The sequence below is a fragment of the Chelonia mydas genome, chromosome 5, assembly GCF_015237465.2.
Source record: "Chelonia mydas isolate rCheMyd1 chromosome 5, rCheMyd1.pri.v2, whole genome shotgun sequence".
Classification (NCBI taxonomy): Eukaryota; Metazoa; Chordata; order Testudines; family Cheloniidae; genus Chelonia; species Chelonia mydas.
This window is the reverse complement of record NC_051245.2, coordinates 106,807,263-106,830,496: the sequence shown is the minus strand read 5'-3', so window position 1 is coordinate 106,830,496 and position 23,234 is coordinate 106,807,263. Positions and strand designations below refer to the sequence as shown.

The window sequence follows — 23,234 nt, the reverse complement described above, 5'->3', positions numbered from 1 at the left end:
CACATCTGCCTTCTGTCACATGTATAACTGTAACACTGCCCCGCCCAATACTCTAGTACTCTTCCTTTCAACCATGATTCATACTGCCTTCTCCTGTCTCCAGCTACTGTAATTCCCAGCTCTCTAAAGATCACTATGTCCAATAGGGGGAACACAGTCTCTGTATCCTCAAATCTTAATTAGTTTCTCATTTAGTTCAAAATCCACTATACAATTAATTGAAGGATCAATTCCCTTACCTAATCTCAACTCCCTTTTCTAACAATTCTATATACTCTCTGAATACCAGACTTCCTTCTGTCTCTTTCCCTACCCCCTCCAAATTGGGGGATCTCTCTCCCTCACTGCCTTCCCATAATTGTGAACAGCCTCTCTATATTTCACTTGATTTTCTTCAAATCCCATTACAGGACCCAACTCTTCTACCCGACTAACTCTTAATCCTTTTAAAAAAAAAACAAACAACCAATCCTAAATTATTATGGGCTTCCTTGTAGCCCCATATGCAGTCTTCCCTGACCTAACTTAGCCTCTTTAAAAATCCTCTTATTCTGCAGGAAACATTTAGACTCCAACTCTAACACTGCATGCAAGTGATTGGGCCCCTTTACACTGACCCAGAGCCTCACTGACTTCAGTGAAGATTCGCACTGCGGTATACATGTGCAGGAGCTATAGAAGATCCTGAAATATAAGTTAGAATGGACAGAAAAGGAATAAATTTTCCAAAGAAACTCTCTGTTGTTAAAGGAAGCTCAACCTCCATGACAGGAAATCCCATTCAGGATAGGATGGTATATTATAGAGTCAAGATTGTATGTATTTGTGTTTGTACTCCTGCCCTAAACTAAACTGAAGATGCTGCCAGTATGGTCTGTTGAAACCCGTGTTACTATTACTATTTTATGTATATGGTTGATCAGCTACGAAGTAGTGGTTCATTTTTCAGATGTGGATTTCATATTGAGCTAACTTTACATTATTTCAATTTCTCATTTTACTTAATACACAGTGTTGTACTGAGAGATAACTGAGCACAACTTTCAAATGCAGAGATCTTCACAGGTTCCTCCTTCCACGATCATTTTCTCCTTTCTTCTAAATTTTAAAAGTGCAAAAAAGAAAAAAGATTTTCTAAAAAAGGTTACAGACAGGATAAACTAAGGGGAAAAAGATAATTAATGGCACAAACCAAAGGTTGCCAGAGGAGAAAGAAGAATCCACAGGAAAGACTGGAAGACTTAGGGTTGCCAACTTTCTAATCGCACAAAACCAAACACCCTTGCCCCACCCACTTCCCTGAGGCCTCTTCCCTTCTCTTCCCCTCCCCCCGCTCACTCCATCCCCCCATTCTATCGCTCACTCCCCACTACCCTCGCTCACTTTCACCGGGTTGGGGCAGGAGGTTGAGGTTGGTGGCGGGGGGGCTGTGAGGGCTCCAGCTGAGGATGCAGGCTTCGGGGTGGGGCCAGAAATGAGGGGTTCAGGGTGCAGGAGGGGGCTCAGGCTAGGGCAAGGGGTTGGGGCACGGGAGGGGGTGAGGGCTCTGGGTGGGACCAGGGATGAGGGGTTTGGGGTGCAGGATGAGGCTCCAGGCTGGGGCCAAGAAGTTCAGAGTGTGGGAGGGGGCTCCACGCTGAGGCAGGGGGTTGGAGTGTGGGAGAGGGTGTGGGCTCTGGGGTAGGACCGGGGATGAGGAGTTTGGAGTACATGAGGGGGGCTCCGGGCTGGGGCCAAGGGTTTTGGTGTGCAGGAGGGGGTTCAGAACTGGAGTAATGTGTTGGAGCACAGGAGGGGATTCGGGGTATGGGAGGGAGTTTAGGTGTGGGACAGGGTTCAGGGCTGGGTCAAAGGATTGGGGTATGGAAAGGGGTGTAGGGCGCGGGCAGCGCTTACTTCAGGCAGCTCCTGGAAGCGTCAACATGTCCCTCAGCTCCTAGGTGGAGGTGTGGCCAGGTGGCTCTACGCACTGCCTCCACCCACAGCTGCAGAGCTGGCACTCGGGGCAAGGTGCGGAGCCGCCCTGGCTGAACCTCTGCCTAGGAGCCAAGGCACATGTCACCATTTCTGGGGAGCCTTGATGAGCCAGGTATAGAGCCTGCCAGCCTTGTGCCAACCAGATTTAACAGCCCGGTCAGCAGTGCTGGCCGGAGCTGCCAAGGTCCATTTTCGACAGGGTGTTCCAGTCAAAAACCAGACACCTGGCAACCCTAAGAAGACTGCAAGCTCACAGAGGGGCCCATCTAATTAAGCATTAAACCATTGAGACGAGGGCCATTAAGCAGCAAGCAATCAAGAAAAGACTGGAGAAGGCTCCAATCCACTGGGGAGAATGAATGTTAAGCCATAAACTGATAGAGAACAGAGAAGCAACATAATCCTGATTTGACTCTTTTCATCGGCTAATTAGTTCATTAAACCTAGAAATAAGTCACAAAACAAGATTTTGACAGCTGGCACTTTAGGTAGATTGTGTCTTACAATGCTCAATGACTAAATTGGAGATGCTGAAAAGCTGGTATCTAAAAGAATGCTATGATTAGCAGGTATAGGAAGGAACATAGAGAACTTTTCTATAAATAGGAAACTAACAACTAAGTCTTTAGCCTGCAGTGTTTAATGATGGCTTGCAAAAGAAACCACATTGAATTTGTGCCTTTTCCCCCCACTTCACCTTGCAATGTATACGGCACCCCTGAAAGCCAAAGGATTTTTAATTTCAAGGAAGTAGAAAAAAAACAACTTGGCTGGTATTTCTAAGGTTATTGCCATGTCAAATCTAGTGTTCTTTCTTGGAAAGCTCAAAAATATGAATTAAGAGCATTCTAGCCCCTTAATTGAATGAGTGGGGTTGCTGAATCCTTAACACAGATATATTTTATCCTAACTATTTAAGCTAAAAAGGTGGTGTATTTTAACAATAACAAATCACTTCCCTTTTCAATCACAAACCTACCAATTATCCACTCAGTCTTTCAGAGTATATTAGGCCATATAAAAGACAAGTAGAAAAAAAGCTTCATTAAAAACAACACCCACACACCATTCTCAAGTCCTCTTTCACACATGACAAGTAAAGAAAAAGAGCACAAACCCCAGGTTTTTTTTAAATTTTGCATGTGACTGTAATGTAAGGAATGTTGCATGGAAGGAGAATAAAGAATGGGAGAAAAAGAAGTTGAACATGATGGCTGAGAGGCAGACAGTTGAGCAAAAGCAGCTTAAACTTCTTGCAGAAGTCAGAAGAAAGATCCAAAGAGGGCAGTCTTATGTGATGCTTTGGGAAATCTATATACAGAGGATGTTTGATATTATGAACTCTGTGTATATCTATATCAAATTACAAACTCCATATTGATGGTACGGCTAGTCTGTGCTTTCTCTGCTGTTTTTTACCTCCATCTTTGGATGAAATTCCAAGGGTTGGTTACACCAGGCTAAAAATGGAGCTAAGTCTTGATGATGATCCATTCAAATAGAGCAGTGGTTCTCGGCCAGGGGTCTGAGCCCCCTGGAGGGCCGTGAGCGGGCTTCAGGGGGTCTGCCAAGCAGGGCCAGCATTAGACTCACTGGGGCTCAGGGTGGAAAGCTGAAGCCCCACTGCATGGGTCTGAAGCCCAGGGCCCTGAACCCCATCACTCGGGGTTGAAGCTGAAGCCTGAACAATGTAGCCTTGGGGGGGCCCCCTGTGACGTGGGGCCCTGAGCAACTGCCCTATTTGCTACCCTCTAACGTTGCCCCTGGCTTTTATATGCAGAAAAGCAGTTGTTGTGGCACAGGTGGGCCATGGAGTTTTTAAAGCATGTTGCAGGGGCCTAAGACAGAGAAAGGTTGAGAACCCCCGAAATAGAGCACTCTTAGGCAAAAAGATGGCTGTGATGGGGCATCTGCCCCACACTGGGCTCTAAGGGGTTAACAGAGCCCTAGGGAGGCTGCGCAGGAGGCAGCCAATCAGAGAAGGGCTGAAGGGAGCGCCCAATCAGGGCCAAGCAGGCCCATATAAAAAGGGAGCTGCAGGACAGAGAAAGGCAGTTCTCTGCTGGAAGCCCAAGGAGGAAGGACTGTGTCTCTGGAGGGCTGAGAGAACTGCCAGCCCCCTGGACAGAGCAGGGACTGGGGAAGCAAGAGACAGCTCCTAGCTAGTTGCTGGGGTTTGCAAGTGGAGACCCTGAGGTAAGGGCAAAGAGGATGCTGGGGCCACAAGGAGGTGGCCAGACAATTTGATGCAGTAGCCACTAAGGAAAGTGGCTGAACAGCGGACTGCAGGTCCCCCGAAATCGGGGGGGAAGCACAGCGTGTGGCACAGCCGGAGGATTGTGTTGCTGAAGAGGATGCCGCGATCCTTGGAGAGATGTGGGTCCTAGAACAGGAGTGAGGGTGGTGAGGCACTACCTGAAGAGGGTGTGCTAACACGCAGAGTTAATTCCCAAGACAGCCAGCAGGAGGTGCTAGAGTGGTGAATGCACCCCGTTAAAATGGTTATTGCCCAGAGCAAACCATTTTTTCAAGTCTGAACTCCAGGTGGGCTGGTAACTAAGGAATGGATCACTTGCTGGGAGACTATGGTCATCTGATGAAGCTGATCAATGGGTCACCTGACAAAGGGGACAGGAGGTAATAAAAAAATCTCCTATCAGCCGTTTCAAAGTGGGGGAAGAAGGAGATAATGATGCTGACGACGGCTAGTCTAGACTCCGTATTCCAGAAGAGAAGCTATGTGCAGGTGGGAAAGGGAGAGAGAGGATCCTAGACTCCTTAAAAGACTGACCTAATCCCAAACAACATCTCAAAAGTGGTGAGGAAACTGAGGCAGGGAAATACAAAAAGGCATTTTATTGTTTTGTGTAGATATGTATATATTCCGTGCTATCTAAAGTAAAGAATGATTAGTTCTGGAATCTCTTACGATGTCTCTGTTGTGCGCTTCAACTATTATTAGGTGTCATTGGAGAAGTAAACTGTAACCTATGGTGCCCACAAAATTGGAGCTCTGGGAGTGCTTAAGGCACTGGGTGGCCCATGGAGGAGTCAGCACTAGTCCTGAGAGATTAGGGCAGGTGCACTGTAAGGTCCCACTTCCGTGAAGGGGTGACAATCTGTGCTCAGGAAGTATGCTATAGGCCACTCTGAAACCAGTCTGGAGCCTATTCAGGCTCAGGAAGCTTACAACACACAGGCTTAACATGGTGGGACTTAAACACTCTTCAAGTTGTTTACCTGGAGGAACTTTACCAGAACTGTAACACATTATTAGAGTTGCAGGGAAGAAAGAGAAGCAGTTATATCTCATTTCTAACTCTTCTATGAAAGTAGACCAGAGAAATGACCAGATGAGAAGTGACCAGGCATAGGCAAAGGTTTCTACAATAGAAATGGAGAAAAAAGGAAGAACTACAAGTTATATAAAATATACAAGATATAGTAACAACATAGATGTGGGGAGAAAAGAACAAAGGAGTCAAATACCACCAAGGATATGTACCTGAACAACAAGGACGATATTTGGAATTTGACTCTGATATAAAGGATAGACCAAGAGAAGAGTTGTTCGTGAGTGGGGAATGGAGAGCTGAAGGAGAGGAGATGGGAGGTGTAGTATTTTTGTTTTAATTTGGCAATGGGCTATCCAGGATAGTTTCACAAAGGGAGTTGGAGAGGAGGCTGGAAATATGAGGTAGAGCTAAAACCAACCCAACCTAGGGATGACTAGAAAACCAAATTAAGTCACTACATCCTTTGTCTACTTGATTCATAATACAGAGGCTCTGGACTAAAACTTAGTTGCTGTTGGGTGTTTGATGTTTTTGAAACATACCTTGCAGCTGCTGAAATCGAGTGCTAGCTTCACATAGCTTTTCCTCTGCAGAGTATCTTTCAAGACCAGCATCTTTTCTGGCAATGACAAGTTCATATTCCAGACTTTGTCGAATGGCCTCTCCTTTCTCAACTTCAGATCGCAACCTGGCAATCTGGCTTTCATAGTTGGACAGCTAGAAGAGGAATTAGTTTAAGAAACTATTAATGTATCTATCATTAACTATAATTATGTATTAACTTTTCAAAGAAACACTAATAAAGAGAGGGATTTTTTTCCCCCCAGATCAGATTGGTAGTGACCATGGGGAGGAGGGGTAAAAGGAGGGCTCGTCTTTCTTTGCAGCATGTGGGTGCAGGTCACTTGCCAGAACTATCTGGGAATCTCTCACTTAATCAATTCCCTGCCATTGCTGGATCCTCAGGCATTGGTACACCTTTCTCCCTCCTATTCGCTCCCTGTAGCAAATAACAGTCTAGTCTCCTGTGGGCTGTAGTATTTTGGGCTAATTTCCATTGTTGGGTTTATTGTGTGGATGGTGTTGGTGGCCTGTGATCTACAGGTCACACTAGATGATCTGCTGGTCCCTTCTAGAATCAGAGTTTATGGCCAGAAGATTTTAAGTTTCTAGATTTTATTTCCATTTAAGTCAAAGACAAAAACACTCCTTGGCTTCACTGGTGCAGGGCTGGGCCCCAAGGGTATTGTAAACACTGAGGTTGGAGGTGAGATTAAAGAGTAAACCAATACTGAAATCAATCTAGTACAGCTAAATATGTCAATGACGATCTGACAGAACGGGCTGTATAAGCTCCCCAAGGGTCCTGGATACAAACCTGTGTTGCTAGGCCATACTGAAACATGTGATGTAATGTCTTCACAGCTAGTTTTAGCTGTACTAGATTAATGCTCGTGCGGGTATGCCATCACACCTTCAATTACTGTGTAAACATACCCTAAGATATGGCAATGAACGTCAATGGATACTAGTCCGGACATCACAATCAAGGGGTTTTATTTATTTGTTTTAAAAATGAACTCATCCAATAACTTTTTGTAAAGCAAATATAAATACTAACATTCCTTTGTTCATTTTCTAAAAATCATGCAGAGTATCTGAAAATCTGTAATTTTATAATATTGTTCTCTCCTCCCTTTAAATAAATGGCTGCAAATGAGGTAGACATTGCATCCAAGTGGCAGTTTGTAGGTGTATTTACTAGAGCTTTTGCATCAGCATTTTTTTCAGTTTGTTAAATGAGTATGCGGACAATAATCAGACTAATAATAACCACCCAGCAGCATAAATACTAATATATAATTAACTTGATCAACAACATTAAATAATCAAATGGAAACAATTTAACTCAGTCAGATGACAAATGGAAAAAAAGGGGGGGGCCACAGGGAAACACTTCAGAAAATCCTTTGGCCTCCAACTCACATAGGAATGTACATTAACCCTTCCCTTCCCCCGTGCCACCCACCAAATCCTATCAAACTAATCGTTTTGCGGGGTGCCAAGAAAGTAATCAATTTCAGACTGGGGGAGGGCAGGGGCAAATTCTGGAGTCCAAGGGCCCTCCTGGAAAATGCCATCAGCAGCTCCCTCTCTTTTACAACAAAAAGGTTCCAGCAACTATGTAGGGTTGCCAACTTTCTACTCACACAGAATCGAATACGCTTGCCTTGCCCTTTCTGAGGCCCCACCCCTCACTCACTCCATCCCCCCTTCCTCTGTCACTTGCTCTCCCCACCCTCATGCACTTGCTCATTTTTACCAGGCTGGGTCAGGGGGTTGGGATGCGGGAGGGGGTGAGGGCTCTGGGGCAGGGGCATGGCCAGGGATGAGGGATTTGGGTTGTAGGAGAGGGCTCCAGGCTGGGGCTGAGGTATTCAGCATGCAGAGGCGGCTCTGGGCTGGGGCAGGAGGTTGGGGCACGGGAGGGAGGCGTGAGTGAGGGCTCTGGGGTGGGGCAGGGGATGAGGGGTTTGGGGTGCAGGAGGGTGCTCCGTGCTGGGACTGAGGTGTTTGGAGGATAGGAGGGGAATCAGGTCTGGGGCAGGGGCGTGGGAGGGGGTCAGGGGTGCAGGCTCCAGGCAGCGCTTACCTCAAGCAACTCCTGGAAGCAGTGGCATGTCCCCCCTCCGCCTCCTATGTGGAGGCGTGGCCAGGCAGCTCTGTGCGCTACCCCGTCCACAGGCGCTGCCCCTGCAGCTCCCATTGACCACGGTTCTCAGAGCTGCAGAGCTGGCGCTTGGGGTGGGGGCAGCGTCCAGAGCCCCCTGGCTGCCCCTGCACATAGGAGTTGGAGGGGGGACATGCCGTTGCTTCCATGAGCCGCACAGAGTCATAGCAGGCTGTGCTATCGACCCGGCCCCAGGCGTTTCAGTCGAAAACCGGACACTTGGCAATCCTACAACTATTGCAGTACATCACACGGAAAGGAGCAGTCTCTGAGGTAAGAAGGTCTTAGGCCTTTGGGAGCTTCCTAGTCATTGTGACCTACACCTTAAACAGTTCATCACTGTAACTGCCCATACAACTTCCTTGGAATTCCTTTCATACTGAGATATTTTGTAAAAAAAAAAAAAAAAAGTTTGGGAGGCAGGGGATATACTTGTGAACACTGGAGAAATTTCGCAAATATTTCCCACCATTCCTAACACCACTTCACCTATACTAGCATTAGCAACATTGGAAGTCCCAAAATAGATGGGTTGCTAGCCATCACCAAGGTTTTCAAAAAAGTACCACAAACTTCTGAGCAAGGCTAGTCAACCGACAGACCACTGGCAGCTGCTAACAGGTTTACTGGGATTCCCTACATTCCAACCATTTTGGGGGCTGAACTAAGTGACAGCAATAGTGGGACACTTAGAAAATGCTTTTAGTGTAGACGGGTCCAAAGTTGATTACCACTGCTTCTATACTCACTGTCAAGCTTATTTTAATATACATGCTTTATAGTGCTAAGCTTGATGTTCAAGTTCACTTTAATAGATTTTTTTTAAATCTTCTCTTGATTTCTCTGTTCCTTTATTTCAATACTTAGATTGTAAAACATTTTTCAAGCATAAGACTTTAAGATACGATAAAAGTGAAATCAGTCTAAAAAGAAATATTCATTAAACAACACATGCAAGTGAGTTGACAAACATAATATTCTTCTATACATTTTATTATTAAAATATTAGTTATGTGGAATTTCAAAATTACACAAGCTGAGCAGTTGCAAGCATTTTAAGGTGTGCCCAATTTGGAGGTTTTGGTTTTTGCACCAACTTAATTTACAAGTTACAATTGACTTCCAGATGGATTAAAAACATAACCTGCATTCAAATCCTAATGGCCTGTAAAATAAAAAATAGCTCATTAAGATGACTGACCTGAGTTGTATCTTGTAATCATGTACACTATTAGGCAATCCCAGTCATTGAATTATTAATGGAGGCAGCAATCCTCTACCGGGAAAGTGACACTTCATTTGATGCCACTTATTACTAACCATAACAGCTGTTGTCAGAGCTGTTATTAAATAAAGTGAGACATTCCATACAGGGTTGGTGGATATAGGTAAATAACAATTTCCTCTGATTCCAGTAAGGGTTTTCTTCAGGATGCATTTTCATACAAAACAACAATTCAGGTAGTCAGCATTTCATTCCATTGTGAATATTTTGTTGCCCAGGTGCTTCTAATTTCACCAGGTTGCACTGATCTGGCCAAAGCCTCATCTACAGTAGATAATCGGACCATTTAAACTTGAAACAGAGGGCTGGCACTGGGAGCAAGCTGATAGGTTTCAGGCTTTCCACACCAATCAGCATCACCCTGCTTTAGGTGTACATGTTTTCTGGGTGCATGGCTCAAACCTCATATGTTTCAGCATCACGCTCCATCAGGTCTCCACAATTCACTTTGCTTGCACTACCAGCAAAGCACAAAAAGATCACAATACCACACAGCAAGGGAGACTGAGGAGGAGAAAGGAGTGATCCCTTACTAGTGAAATAAGATTTCCTCACTTACATGTCAGTACTGCAATAAACTCTATGTGTGTAAGCCCCTGAACACACACACACACACACACACACACACACACACCCTCTGAAATCGGTGAGGCTCCATGTCAGCACATGCAGAATCAGGATCAAATGTTCAAGAGGCAGGAAGTGGGCTCTGCTATGTAATGTTTTTAAAAAAAAAAAAAAAAAAAAAGCCAAGGGACAAGTCCATGAAGTCTCTAAAGTACAGGCTGTAGTGCTTAGAGTATTTTAAATATTGATTTTTTTCTAGTATTAAAAACTTACATCTTGGTTATGTTTAGTGGTTATGTCCAGTTTTTCTTTTTTGGCTTGATGAAGTTTCCTTCTCAGATCTTCAGTAACATCCAGCTCTGACTGACTACTATTTTGCAGTAGCCTCATCTCACTCTGGATACAGTGTAGGCTGCAAAACAGAAGTATATTTTAACTATCATTGCTTCCCTGATTATATCAATCTTCATTGTTACTGATTTGATTAAATGTTAGGACACTGCAAAGACATAAACCCTACCATTTAAAAAGATGTCCAGCAGATCTCCATTATTTTGTCTCACTGAGATTCAAACTTATTTTTTTGTTTACCATACAATACTATATCACCAACTACAAAATGTTGGTTACATCATACTACACCACACATTTGCAACCATCATTCCCTTCTGTGGCTCTTCCTTTAAAGGGCAGGGAGGGGTATTTTGCATACTTGCATTCCCACAAAAAAGATACAGGTTTAAGGTGCAATCTTGGTACATTGTGCATACTCTCAACTCCCTGTTACTTCTGTGGAAATGAAGAACATTAAGCACACAGCAGGATCAAGAGCTTAGTGACTAAGGCTTTATCTACACACTGTACCAATTTAACTAAAATCAGTTTAGAAATGGATTTTAACTAAACTGGTTTAGAAACTCGTTCCATTAAATCTGTACAATTTCCTCATGTGGCAATCTAGACACTGATTTTAACTTTTAAATCAGTTTAAAACTGACAGTTAAATAAGTATGGCTTTTGTATATAGACACTGTCTTGTCTATAGTTAACTGCTCCCACAAAAAAGACAAAACAACCAAGACAAATAAAATACACTTTAAATGGAAATAAGGCCATAGCACGTACGAAAAAAAATTGTTTCCCCCAAAGTGACTTTAGGGTTGCCAGGTGTCCGATTTTTTACCAGAACGCCCAATCGAAAAGGGACCCTGGTGCCTCCAGTTGCCACCGCCGACCAAACTGTTAAAAGTCTAGTCAGCAGCGCAACAGAGGCCCGGGGATAAGGCAGCCTCCCTGCCTTCCCTGGTTCCATGTGGCTCCTAGAAGTGGCAGCCAGGTCCTTGCAGCCTCTAGGTGCATAGGCGGCCAGGGAGGCTCCGCGTGCTGCCCCTGCCTGAGTGCCGGCTCCGCAGCTCCCATTGGCCACGAACTGCAACCAATGGGAGCTGTGGGGGCAGCACCTGCAGGCGTGAGGGCAGCAGGCGGCACCTCCCTGGCTGCCCATGTACCTAGGAGCCGCAAGGACCTGGTGGCCGCTTCTGGGAGCCACGATAAGTGCTGCTGGGACCCTGCACCCCCACCCCCTGCCCCAGCCCAGAGTCTCGTCCTGCACCCAAACTCCCTGCTGGAGCCCACACCCCCCAACACCCCAACCCCAGCTCTGAGTCCCCTCTTGTACTCCAAACCCCTCATCCCCAGCCCAAACCGAGCCCACACCCCTAGTCGAAACCCTCACCCGCCCCCACATCCCAACCCCCTGCCCCAGCCCAGAACCCCCTCCTGCACCCCAAACTCCTCAGCCCCACCCCGAAGCCCACACCCCCAGCCAGAGCCCACCCCCTCCCACCCTCCGCCTCAGCCTGGAGCCATCTCCCACACCCTGAACCCCTCATTTCTGGCCCCTCCTGGAGCCCACACTCCCAGCCCAGAGCCCATACCTCCCCCACACACCAACACCCTGCCCCAGTCTGGAGCCCTCTCCCGCACCCCTAACCCCTCATCCACGGCCCCACCCCAGAGCCTGCACCCCCAGACGGAGCCCTCACCCCCCTCCTGCACCCCAACCCCAGCCCGGTGAAATTGAGTGGGGGTGGCGAAAAGTAAGTGATGGCGGGGGGATGGAGCGAGCAGGGATGGGGCCTTGGAGAAGGGGCGGTGAAGGGGTGTTCGGCTTTGTACGATTAGGAACTTGGCAACCCTAAGTAACCTACGAAAGTTTGCATGATTTTCCATACAAGTAGCAACACTGATGTTTTGTATATTTTGGCCTAAACGAAGTATTAAAAGTATCACCAAAAACTGCTGTAGTTTTAAATATAAAAATAAACATTATCCTGTTTACCAAACACTACTACAGTTTCCAAGGAATGAGAACCAGAAAGAGATATTTACTGATCTAATGTTGTTGTCCAATCTGAGAACATGAAAAACATAACCAGCATAATAGGTAAACACTAAGTTTGTTTTTTAAAATGTTGTCAACTTTAGTTGTTTCAAGGTGTTACTAGTAATTTAGGCAAAAATCTATTATTTTAAGCAACTCATTGTCTTGATGGTGTCCCATATATATTTTAAGATCTATATTTATACTGTGGCTACTTTCATATCACAGTGTCCATTGTTTTCATATGAAAGCAGGCCAATTGTTTGTGTCACAGATAATTATTCCTCAGGGTGAAATGTACTTAATAAATATGGGAGATAATGAACATTTGCAAAACTGCACCTGGATTCAGTGCAACAGAATCACAACAGCTATATAGTGTTACTATGGGAGCTATACCCAAAGGAATCAACAGAGAGGAGGAGGTAAAAATTAGTTAAGAGGCAAAAGCACAGTGACAAGAAATTCATAATGTAGCTAAAAATGAAATAACTTATTCTCTATCCTTTTTTTAATGATTTAATTATAAAAGATGGAGAATATCTTATTGCCCTTATATAAATGCATGGTACGCCCACATCTTGAATACTGCATACAGATGTGGTCCTCTCATCTCAAAAAAGATGTACTGGCATTAGAAAAGGTTCAGAAAAGGACAACTAAAATGATTAGGGGTTTGGAACCGGTCCCATGTAAGGAGAGATGAAAGAGGCTAGGACTTTTCAGCTTGGAAAAGAGAAGACTAAGGGGGGATATGATAGAGGTATATAAAATCATGAGTGGTATGGAGAAAGTGAATAAGGAAAAGTTATTTACTTGTTCCCATAATATAAGAACTAGGGGCCACCAAATGAAATGAATGGGTAGCAGGTTAAAAACAAATAAAAGGAAGTTCTTCTTCACTCAGCGCACAGTCAACCTGTGGAACTCCTTGCCTGAGGAGGTTGTGAAGGCTAGGACTATAACAGGGTTTAAAAGAGAACTGGATAAATTCATGGAGGTTAAGTCCATTAATGGCTATTAGCCAGGGTGGGTAAGGAATGCTATCCCTAGCCTCTGTTTGTCAGAGGGTGGAGATGGATGGCAGGAGAGAGATCACTAGATCATTACCTGTTAGGTTCACTCCCTCTGGGGCACCTGGCATTGGCCACTGTTGGTAGACAGGATACTGGGCTGGATGGACCTTTGGTCTGACCCAGTATGGCCATTCTTATGTTAACTTAAAATATAATGTATTATACACAAGTATCTCACATTTCACAGCCATTACAATAAGAAGCTAGAAGTGTGGAGGAAAATCAAATAGAGGTAAGGAGGGTATGAAGGGCTAGAATTAGTAAGAGCTACTGGGAGGAAGACTACAAAACCTTGATGGTTGTAGGCAGCATAGAAAAGTTGGGCTTTTGATGTTTCTAAAATGGATGGGGAAAATCAGAGATGGTAGAGAGGCAGACCATCTCTCTCGGGCAGCAGCACAAGGGATCAGCTTCCAACTAAGAAAAAGAGGGAGTGTTGGACTGGGAGGAGACCAGAAAATGGAGGAAGATAGAAAAGTATGGTATAAGTGGGAAACAAGTTAGCTAAGAGCATGGCTCTAAGAGCTCTGAAGATGAAGAGAATGATTTTGTAGAAAATACTGACATGGATGTGAATCCAGCAGAAGTCTTACAGAAAGGGTGTCAAAGGCTGGCTGGCCCTTTAAGGCAAGTCAGGTTCAGACTCACCTGTGATGGATCACCTTCCCCCTCCCAAATCTCCTCCCTAGTTGATCCTGATGTGAAGGGGACCAGATGGTCTTGTTTAATTATTAGGCCCAGCTGGATTTGGATCACGGGATTTCTACAAAGGGCTGCAAGACTACTGGTGGGAAAGATAGGCCCTAGAGAAGGATAACTCTCAGGTAGAGAGCTTGGAGGAGAAATGCTGGCTCCTGGGAGAAGGGAGACACCCCCTGATGGAAAAAGCCTTATGAGTTAGAGCTCTGTAGGAGAGCAGGAAAGAAATGAAAGCTGAACCAGAGGGCAGAAGGCCCTTTTTATGTTGCATTTGAGACTACTCTCTAAGTTTATAACTAGCACCTTGCTGGGAGGTGCCAAGAGAGAGAGAACTGTTGGGAGAGTTTCCCTGGGAAAGGGGAACGTGAGGCACGCTCAATAGTGCAACAAGGGGATGCTGTAGAGACTCACTCTACCACGAGGGGTCAGTGGAATCACTGGTGTGTGTGTACGAAGAGTCATTAATTATATTACAACAGGGCTAGAGGCCCCAATCTGTATCAGGGAATCATTCATTCCTGCCCCCGAAGACTTTATAATCCAGTGGCAAGATGCCACAGGTGGGTATAGAATCCAAATGAAGCATTGAGACATGGCTGTTAGTAGCAGGAACATCAGGCTGCATTATTAGCCATGTATACTGTTTCAAAGTGAAGTAATCATTGCACATACAGGACGCGACGCACCCTGTACTTCTGAAGATATATCTACACTGCGCCCTCATGGCAGCAGCAACATGTAGGGTATGTGTCTTGCAGACTTTCCCTGGTGCTGCAGTCTCTCCCTGCAGCAGGGAAAGGCTAAGATAGCAGTGTAGACAGAGGAGGCCCTGCTTGGGTGTACAGAGAGCAGCGTAGGGTACATAGCCTAAGTTTCTGGAGTGTCTTTACTCACCTAAGCAGTGCCTTGCTCTCTATACTGCTACTTATACCCATGCTAGGGGGCCATGCAGTGTATGTACACTACATACTGGTGTGAGGAGTGTAAAGTGCCCTGAGATGATGAAGAGTGGAGGGGAATGAGTAGCCAAGACATTTGTAAGGGGAAGAAGAAAAGTAGTGAAGCTATTCCTCTCTCGCCTTCAGAGGAAGGGAGCTCTCCTGGCAAGAATGGAGAGAGAGAAAAATTAACTGAATTCACATTTACAGTGTGGCTCTCTGCTCGCTCTAATGGCTAGTCCATGAATAGATGTTGAACGGGCTACAGCCTTTGAGTTTAAGAAACTTGCTTTAGCCTAAGCCGTCAAAGTTCCTGCTTTTAGATCCAGAGGTTACATGAAGTTCTGATACCATGGTAGCCACATAATCGAACCCCAAGATGTCTATGTAGAATAGAAAAGTTTTCCTGTATTATATATTTAAGTTTATGTTTTCATAGTATAGTCCAGATTAAATGGAGCAAACCAGTTTATGCCAGTTTGGGATTTGGGACGCTGCCTGTCAAGGCTTCTACATTTTTATGACATTAATAATGTTTCAGTTTTTAGTTTTAGTTTTCTACCGGGGAGGTACTGTAGAGCTGCCTACAGGGAGAGCACGCTAAAAAAAATAAATTAAAAAAAACTCAGTATTATTTTACAACTTTGAAGTCATCAAAAAGGCTTATGCCATCAGCTTTTGGAAAAGCCATTTTCCCCCAAACCTCCCACCAGCCAGCAGCAGATGAAGAAGAGGTTGTCTAGAACAGTCAACATATCTACACTGCCAGGCTCGGATTCAGCAAAAGACTTAATTACATGGTTAAGTGTCTTGATGAATTGGGGCCTAAACATACAAAGAGCAAAAAATAAAAACAAAAAAATCCCACAGAGTCAGACCAGTGTGGCAAAGTTGTATATTTCATGTTTGGACATTATAGCTATGGAATAAAGTTTTGGAAGTACTATAAAAACCAAAACAGCAGCATAAAGCAAATATACTGAATTTTTATTTACAGTATTTGCTACGTTGCCTCTGAAATGACAATCCAACAATGAGCTCTTCCATAGTGAAATTTAGGTTGATTGCCATGAAAATCAAAACATTAGCAAAAATATTAATAGCTTTTGCCCCTTCAGAATGGCTTTAGGCTGAGCTGCCTTCACTTCAAAGCAGAGGGTTTCAGCAAAACAACTAAGGCATTAGGATAGCAACTTCTAATATTATAAAATGAATTAAAATTAATGTAATTTAAATTAGACATTTTAGATTGCGTACTTATACTCAAAGTGTAATAAAGAAGTCAAACAACCTATTAACACTAAAATGGATTTTTTTAAAATAGAGTAACAGGAGAAGTTGTGTAGATACAGAAGAGCATATGCCTCAGATATGCAATAAATCACAAGAACAATGGCAGAGTTCCAACACACAAGACTTGCTGATATTTTACACGTTCCATGCACCGTGTGGTAGCTATTCTATATACATACATATATATGATGAACAGAGGATTCTAACTAAAGCAATGACAATGATAACTAGAGGAGATAACTAAAGCAAATGTAAGTGGTAAGGCTGAACGAATACACACATGCACACAAATGGATTTTTATAAGAACAAAGAAGCTCTTTGTTTCTATTATCATAAAAGTAATTGTGAGATGATTGTACAGCTTTGTTCAAAGTGTTCTTGCATTATTTAATATTCCTGATGGATAATCATATTTAGAAAATATGCTTTTACCAAAATCATATACAAAATGCCATCCTTCACACTTTCTCTAAAATTCTTTAAGAAAAACAAGAGCAAATGAAATAGCTATTGAATACTATGTTGCAGAGTAATGAAAATTTAACATGGGCAACTCAGCAAATCAATAAGTTGACTTTAAAGTTCAGTTGTGTACTGCAATCATATTAGTTACAATATTGTAAAAGTTGTCTTAGGGGTTTTTCTTCACACCTGACAAAAAGTAGTGTAATTATATCTGTGTCGCAACTAAGAGACTGATTTTTCTTCCACTTGTTAATTAGCTATGGGATTTTTCTAAACTCTTATAGCCAAAAGGGGATTCTGCATATCTATCCTAAAAGATCATGTTTCAAAGAAAAAGGGTCTATCACATCCCTGCTACCACTGCCAAAGCAGTTAGGAGTCCTGTAGCATGATGATTTAAATGGCAACAATATTACTTAGGATCAATATTATTAGAATGAATCAAGGTTCTCGCTAATGGTGCTATTTTTTCAAGACATTGTATACTCAACAAAACAAAAACATTGATGTGAATGATAAGGGCCATATCTATGACCATAAGTCTGCAAATGTATCCTTCCTCTCTCCCTTCCATGGTGTGCATTAAAAAAAAACATGATTATGCATACCACTTGTTCTAATAAACCAACTGGAAATACTTGAGAAACCACTAAACTATTTGGTTTACAGAGGCCAATCTACATAATTTACTTAACTATAAACTAAAGGCAGAAATTTTCAGAGGTGGTGCTCATTACTTCTGAAAATTAGGTCCAAAGTTTGTCTAGGTACAAACGACAAAACGACAGATATACCCTACCCTAATTTTTCAACACAAAGGGCTTTTATGCCAACAATTTGATTCTCTCCCCTGCATGACAGTCCACGGCAAGGACGCTGACAGAATTTCTTTTCTGAATTTGAGGACCGTCAGTCCCATGGGACATGCCTCAAGGTTTCAAGAAAGACAGTCAAAGTTTCAGTTTAATACACAATCTCCCTGACAAAAAGAAAAGGAGTACTTGTGGCACCTTAGAGACTAACCAATGTATTTGAGCATAAGCTTTCGTGAGCTACAGCTCACTTCATCGGATGCATACTGTGGAAAGTGTAGAAGATCTTTTTATACACACAAAGCATGAAAAAATACCTCCCCAGTGGGAGGAGGTATTTTTTCTTCTACACGTTCCACAGTATGCATCCAATGAAGTGAGCTGTAGCTCATGAAAGCTTATGCTCAAATACATTGGTTAGTCTCTAAGGTGCCACAAGTACTCCTTTTCTTTTTGCGAATACAGACTAACACGGCTGTTACTCTGAAATCTCCCTGACAGATTCTTCCCAGTCCCCAAGTATCTAGGACGAGTCTTACAACTGAACAAGTTATAGAAAGTGTAACCAAATGCCATCTTGTCTGGCAAAGGAAAGACTTCTGTAACTCAGTGCAAAATGCTCCTAACTGTATTTGATTACCCCTTCTGCCTTACTGCCTTTTTTCTTTTTAAATACCTTCTGTGCTTTCCAAGGATTTCTTGCACTTAATTGGAGATATCATTCATGCCCTCTGGCCTAGCTGTTGTCAAACAAGTTGTATCAGATTAACACAAATTATATGTATTGATTAAGTTTTGTTTTCTTAGAATGACCTACTGTCAAACCTCCAAAACAATGAAAAATTCTCACAAAAAGACAATATAAGTTACTGGATTTTAAAATAAGGAACGGAAGCTCACCGTTTGATTTCAGGAATCGTGTAACTGATTGGAGGGGTAGAATTCATGATGACGAATCTCCAACTATTTAATCTATAGTGTCTGGATAAAGAACATAATCTTCAATTATATTCTTTTACAGAAACTGAGACACTTCAAAGATTACTCTCCTCTTTGCATCATATGCATACATTAAAACCTATAACAACATAAAAAGGGCAGTTTATTTCTCATTGTAACAGAAGGAATCAATTGTATTTACTCTCAAATATTTATTAAACAAACAATGTAAGCTTTAGGCTCAGACATGTTAACACTTACTATCGGACATAGCTCCACTGAAGCCAATCGGAGACAGCAGAAAGAACTACACCTCCTAGCAAGCATTTGTAGGATCAGGCCCTTAACCCTAAACACTGGAGCTGAAAATGCATGTTTTTGAGGAGAATATTTGATTCTAAATTTACAATAGAAGGAGAGTGAAACACACAAAATTGTCTCTTTGTAGGTTGTATCCCTCCATTTCCCTGATGACGCATTCATCTGTGGGTTTTGGGTGTTTTTGTTTGTAAAGTCACAATACAGACAATAGGCCCCATAACAGAACAATTTTAAGGGTAGGTCAATATTTGGGACTTCACTGTGCAACAGTGGCCCTTAACTAGCAAGTCCTCCTGCAACTACTGGAGGATAATAGAAACCTGAAATTTTCTACCGATTATTGTGCTGAGGTCATTAATCACTATAAATTATCATGGATTATAGCATCACACATAAATTTGATTAATATGAAGACTCCTTTAGCAAAAATTGTGCATAGAAGAAATCCATGTTTATTCTCTCATATACAGTATAGCAACATTAGAAACACTTAATACATCAAGCATATTTAGAAAACAAGTATTAAAATATCATCAACCAATCCGAAAAAGCCAACACTTATTTCAGGTTGAAGAATAAATTCATTTATAGTTCTCTTGGCAAATCATTACAAGACAGCCTGAGATAAAATGGTCAGCACAGGCTAGATTCAGCAAAAAGATTAATTAACCGTGAAGATTTGCTTCTACATGCCATGTTAGATGGACTCCCATGCCTATGACCTAGCCTGCAAGCCATCTTTACATCTAAATGTTGCAGCCACGTGTCTGCCATAATCTATTTCCATCTGACCTAACGCAGAAGTCTTCAGCTCTAATAAAGTGACTAAATAGTCCAATTTTGTTATACTATTTCTGAAACTTTTTAAAAACTGTACATGTTTTCTTATCTTTATTTTTAATTCAATCACATTCTGCAGTTTGTCTCCAGAAAACAGAATCTACTCCTCCCCCCCGAAAAAAAATCCTATTACCTTTACTTATTCATTCTTTATTATATTGATTAATAATAATTTAAGGCCAATCTAAAGTAACTAAGTTAAATTCATTGTAATTACTTGGGTGTAAATCTAAAGGAAATGAGAACAGAAATTGGCTTTTCCTTTATTCATTTGGCTCCAGTTGCTTTATCAAACATTTCAAGCTATATTAGTTTATTTATTTGTGATTCATAAGTTGTGCCCACAAAAATTTCTAAGCATGTACTTGCATTTAAAACTCAAATACGTAACTGGTGTACAACTGTCACTGACAAGAAGCGGGGGTAGCCGTGTTAGTCTGTATCCACAAAAACAACAAGGAGTCCGGTGGCACCTTAAAAACTACCAGATTTATTTGGGCATAAGGTTTTGTGCGTAAAAACTTCTTCAGATGCATGTAGTGAAAATTACAGATGCAGGCACATGAAGAGAAGGGAGTTACCTCACAAGTGGAGAACCAGAGTTGACAGGGCCAGTTCAATCAGGGTGGATGTAGTCCACTCCCAATAACTGATGAGGAAGTGTCAATTCCAGGAGAGGGAAAATTGCTTTTGTAATAAGCCAGCCCCCCAACCTGAAGCAAATACTCAACAGCAACTACATACCACACCACAGAAAAACTAACCTAGGAACCAATCCCTGTAACAAACCTCATTGTCTACTCTGTCCCCATATCTACTCTAGTGACACCATCAGAGGATCCAACCACATCAGCCACATCATCAGGGACTCATTCACCTGCATATCTACTAATGTGATATATGCCATCATGTGCCAGCAATGCCCCTCTGCCATGTACGTTGGCCAAACTGCACAGTCTCTACGTAAAAGAATAAATGGACACAAATCAGACATCGGGAATGGTAACATACAAAAGCCACTAGGAGAACACTTCAATCTTCCTGGACATTCTATAACAGATTTAAAATTAGCCATACTTGAACAAAAAAACTTTAGAAGCAGACTTCAAAGAGAAAGTGCAGAACTAAAATTCATTTGCAAATTTAACACCATTAATTTGGGCTTGAATATGAACTGGGAGTGGCTGGCTCACTACAAAAGCAACTATCCCTCTCCTGGAATTGACACCTCCTCATCAATTATTGGGAGTGGACCACATCCACCCTGATTGAATTGGCCCTGTCAACACGGGTTCTCCACTTGTGAGGCAACTCCCTTCTCTTCATGTGTCAGTACAATAATGCCTGCATCTGTAATTTTCACTCCATGCATCTGAAGAAGTGGGGGTTTTACCCACGAGAGCTTATGCTCAAATACATCGGTTAGTCTTTAAGGTGCCACCGGACTCCTTGTTTTTATTGACAAGGAGGCTCCTCCTACAGATTAAAGCCATCCTTCCATCCCACCTGAAAAAATAGCTAAATATGTAATACATGTTTTTAAAACTATAACACACTATGATATAGTTGCTAGACAGTTGTTAAAACACAAAATGTGTTACATTAGCAACTGCAGTATAGACAAGGTCATTGAGTCACTTACTCTGAACCTTGTAAAGTTGTGTTAGTGTTCAATCCTTCAAAAATATATTACCAAGCGTAATGCTAAATAACAGAAGTAGTCCCAGTGAAGTCAACGGGATTGCTTCTCATAGTAAGCAGTAATAAGTGTTCGAGAAACTAGGCCCTTATTAAAGTGCAAACTAGCCCTTAAGACACAGCCCTGATATAAAGAGGCACATTCCCTGCAGCGTTCCCTTTATATTGCTTCAGGGAGGAAAAGGGCATATACTAAATCACCTTTTTAGACAACACCCCACATCCAGCCAACAACACTGGCCAGTGCATGGAGGATGGGTTTCCTGCCTCCATCTGCTCCTTGCAAACACAGTTCAGGGGTTTGTTGACCCAGGAATACTGCCCAGGTTGCTATCAAGTACTGTTTCTTTTCCATTCAAGATAGACATCAGGCTAATCATTTGGTCACCTTCAAATGGGTGGTCATGACTGCTCAGTGGAATAAGTCCTCTTAAATTGCCTAGTTAGCATCTTTTACAACATCAGAGGCACAAACTGCTTCTTGGGCCCTGAATCAGGATGTTCAACCAACTCTGAAGTCAAAGCTACCATCCTGAACTACTTAGGGAACTCAGAAATAGTAGTACTAAACGTGACTCCTAATCTTCCCCCTCCCACTCCAATACCTGCCACTGCATCTTTTATCTATCACTCTCTACCACCATCCTGCCTGTCATTCAGGCCTGTAACCTGGGCATCATCTTTGGTTTTGACCTCTCTCTAGGTCCTCATATCCAGGCTATGTCTAAATCTTGCAAATTATTTCTGCTCCAGTAAGATACCGACTTTTGTAAACATCTCCACAGCTCAAACTCTCATCCAAGCTCTCATCATCTCACATCTCAATTACTGCAACATCCTTCACTTTGGCTTTGTCAAATACAATCTTGTTCCACTCATATCCATTCAGAATGCTACTGCTAAGATTATTTTCCTAGCCTGTCACTTTGACCATGTCACCCTTCTCTTTCACTTCCTCCACTAGCTCCCACATCTTTATCAAATCAAACATAAGATGCTTGTGTTCACTTACAAGACAGCTCATAATCAATTCCCATCCTACTTATCCTCTCTTATTTGCTCTCAAGCTGTCAACTCCTGCCTCTGATTGGCCAATGAGGCTAGCCTCCATAGCCCACTTATTATATTTTCAAACAAAGACCTTTGTGCATTGTCCCATACCGCCCAAAAATGAGTTCCCCATAAACGTCCATATTATCAACCTCATTATCCACTTTCAAATTCCTCCTCAAAACTCTCCTTGGCAAGGATGCCAACACAAAATTTTTACAACAGTTAGACTGCTGGTGTCCTGAGATGACTGCATATGATGCTGACCAATATTGTCTCATTGTTTACTTGTACTCCCCCATCTGTCTATATTCATCTGTTGTCTCTTGTCTTACAATTAGTTTGTATGCCCTTTGGGGGCAGGAACCATCTTTTTGTTCTGGGTTTGTACAGCACCTACCACTAAAGGGTCCTAGGCCAAGTTCCCTCTAAGCTGCACGGACACACAGTAAGCTATCAAGGGTCACGGAGGCGGGGAGAGGCATCCCTCTCGCAGTCCGGCCCCACCGGAGCTGCCGCAGCTAGGGAGAGACACCCCTGCCCCATCCCAAGCCAGCCCAGCCAGAGCTGCTGTGGCAGGGGAGAGGCGCCCCTCCTCTGACCAGGCCCAGCCCAGCCCAGCCGGAGCTGCCGCAGCTGGGGAAGCACTGCCCCAGCCCCCTCACCCAGCCCAGCCCCTCCCCGCCACGGCTGGGGAGAGGCACCTCTCCCCCCGACCCCGAGCTGCTGCTGCAAGAGAGGGCTGGGGGGTGTTCCCTCTCCCTGCTGCAGCCCCAAGGCAGGCTGCACCCCAAACCCCTCATCCCTAGCCCCACCCCAGAGCTCACACCCCCAACCAGAGCCCTCAACCTCCACACTTCAAC

At 43.2% G+C, this 23,234-nt stretch overlaps 1 protein-coding gene across 33 annotated transcripts in view; it reads right to left on the bottom strand.

Annotated features, from left to right (window-relative positions):
- The window catches only part of CCDC171 (coiled-coil domain containing 171), a 258,335-nt gene that overhangs the window by 232,707 nt on the left and 2,394 nt on the right, over positions 1-23,234 (bottom strand). For 20 of the 33 annotated variants that reach the window (XR_006290939.1, XM_043546855.1, XM_043546861.1 and 17 more), the window contains exons 3-5: positions 18,424-18,601; positions 10,130-10,268; positions 5,816-5,990 (exon numbers count right to left, since the gene is read on the bottom strand). Coding sequence is in view for 31 of the 33 variants with exons in the window: in XM_043546855.1 (XP_043402790.1) it covers positions 5,816-5,990; positions 10,130-10,268; positions 18,424-18,470 (361 nt within the window). In the remaining 2 variants the exon portion in view is untranslated. The remainder of the gene's footprint in view (positions 1-5,815; positions 5,991-10,129; positions 10,269-18,423; positions 18,602-23,234) is intronic. The other 13 variants (XR_006290938.1, XM_043546854.1, XM_043546866.1 and 10 more) reach the window with 2 other exon arrangements.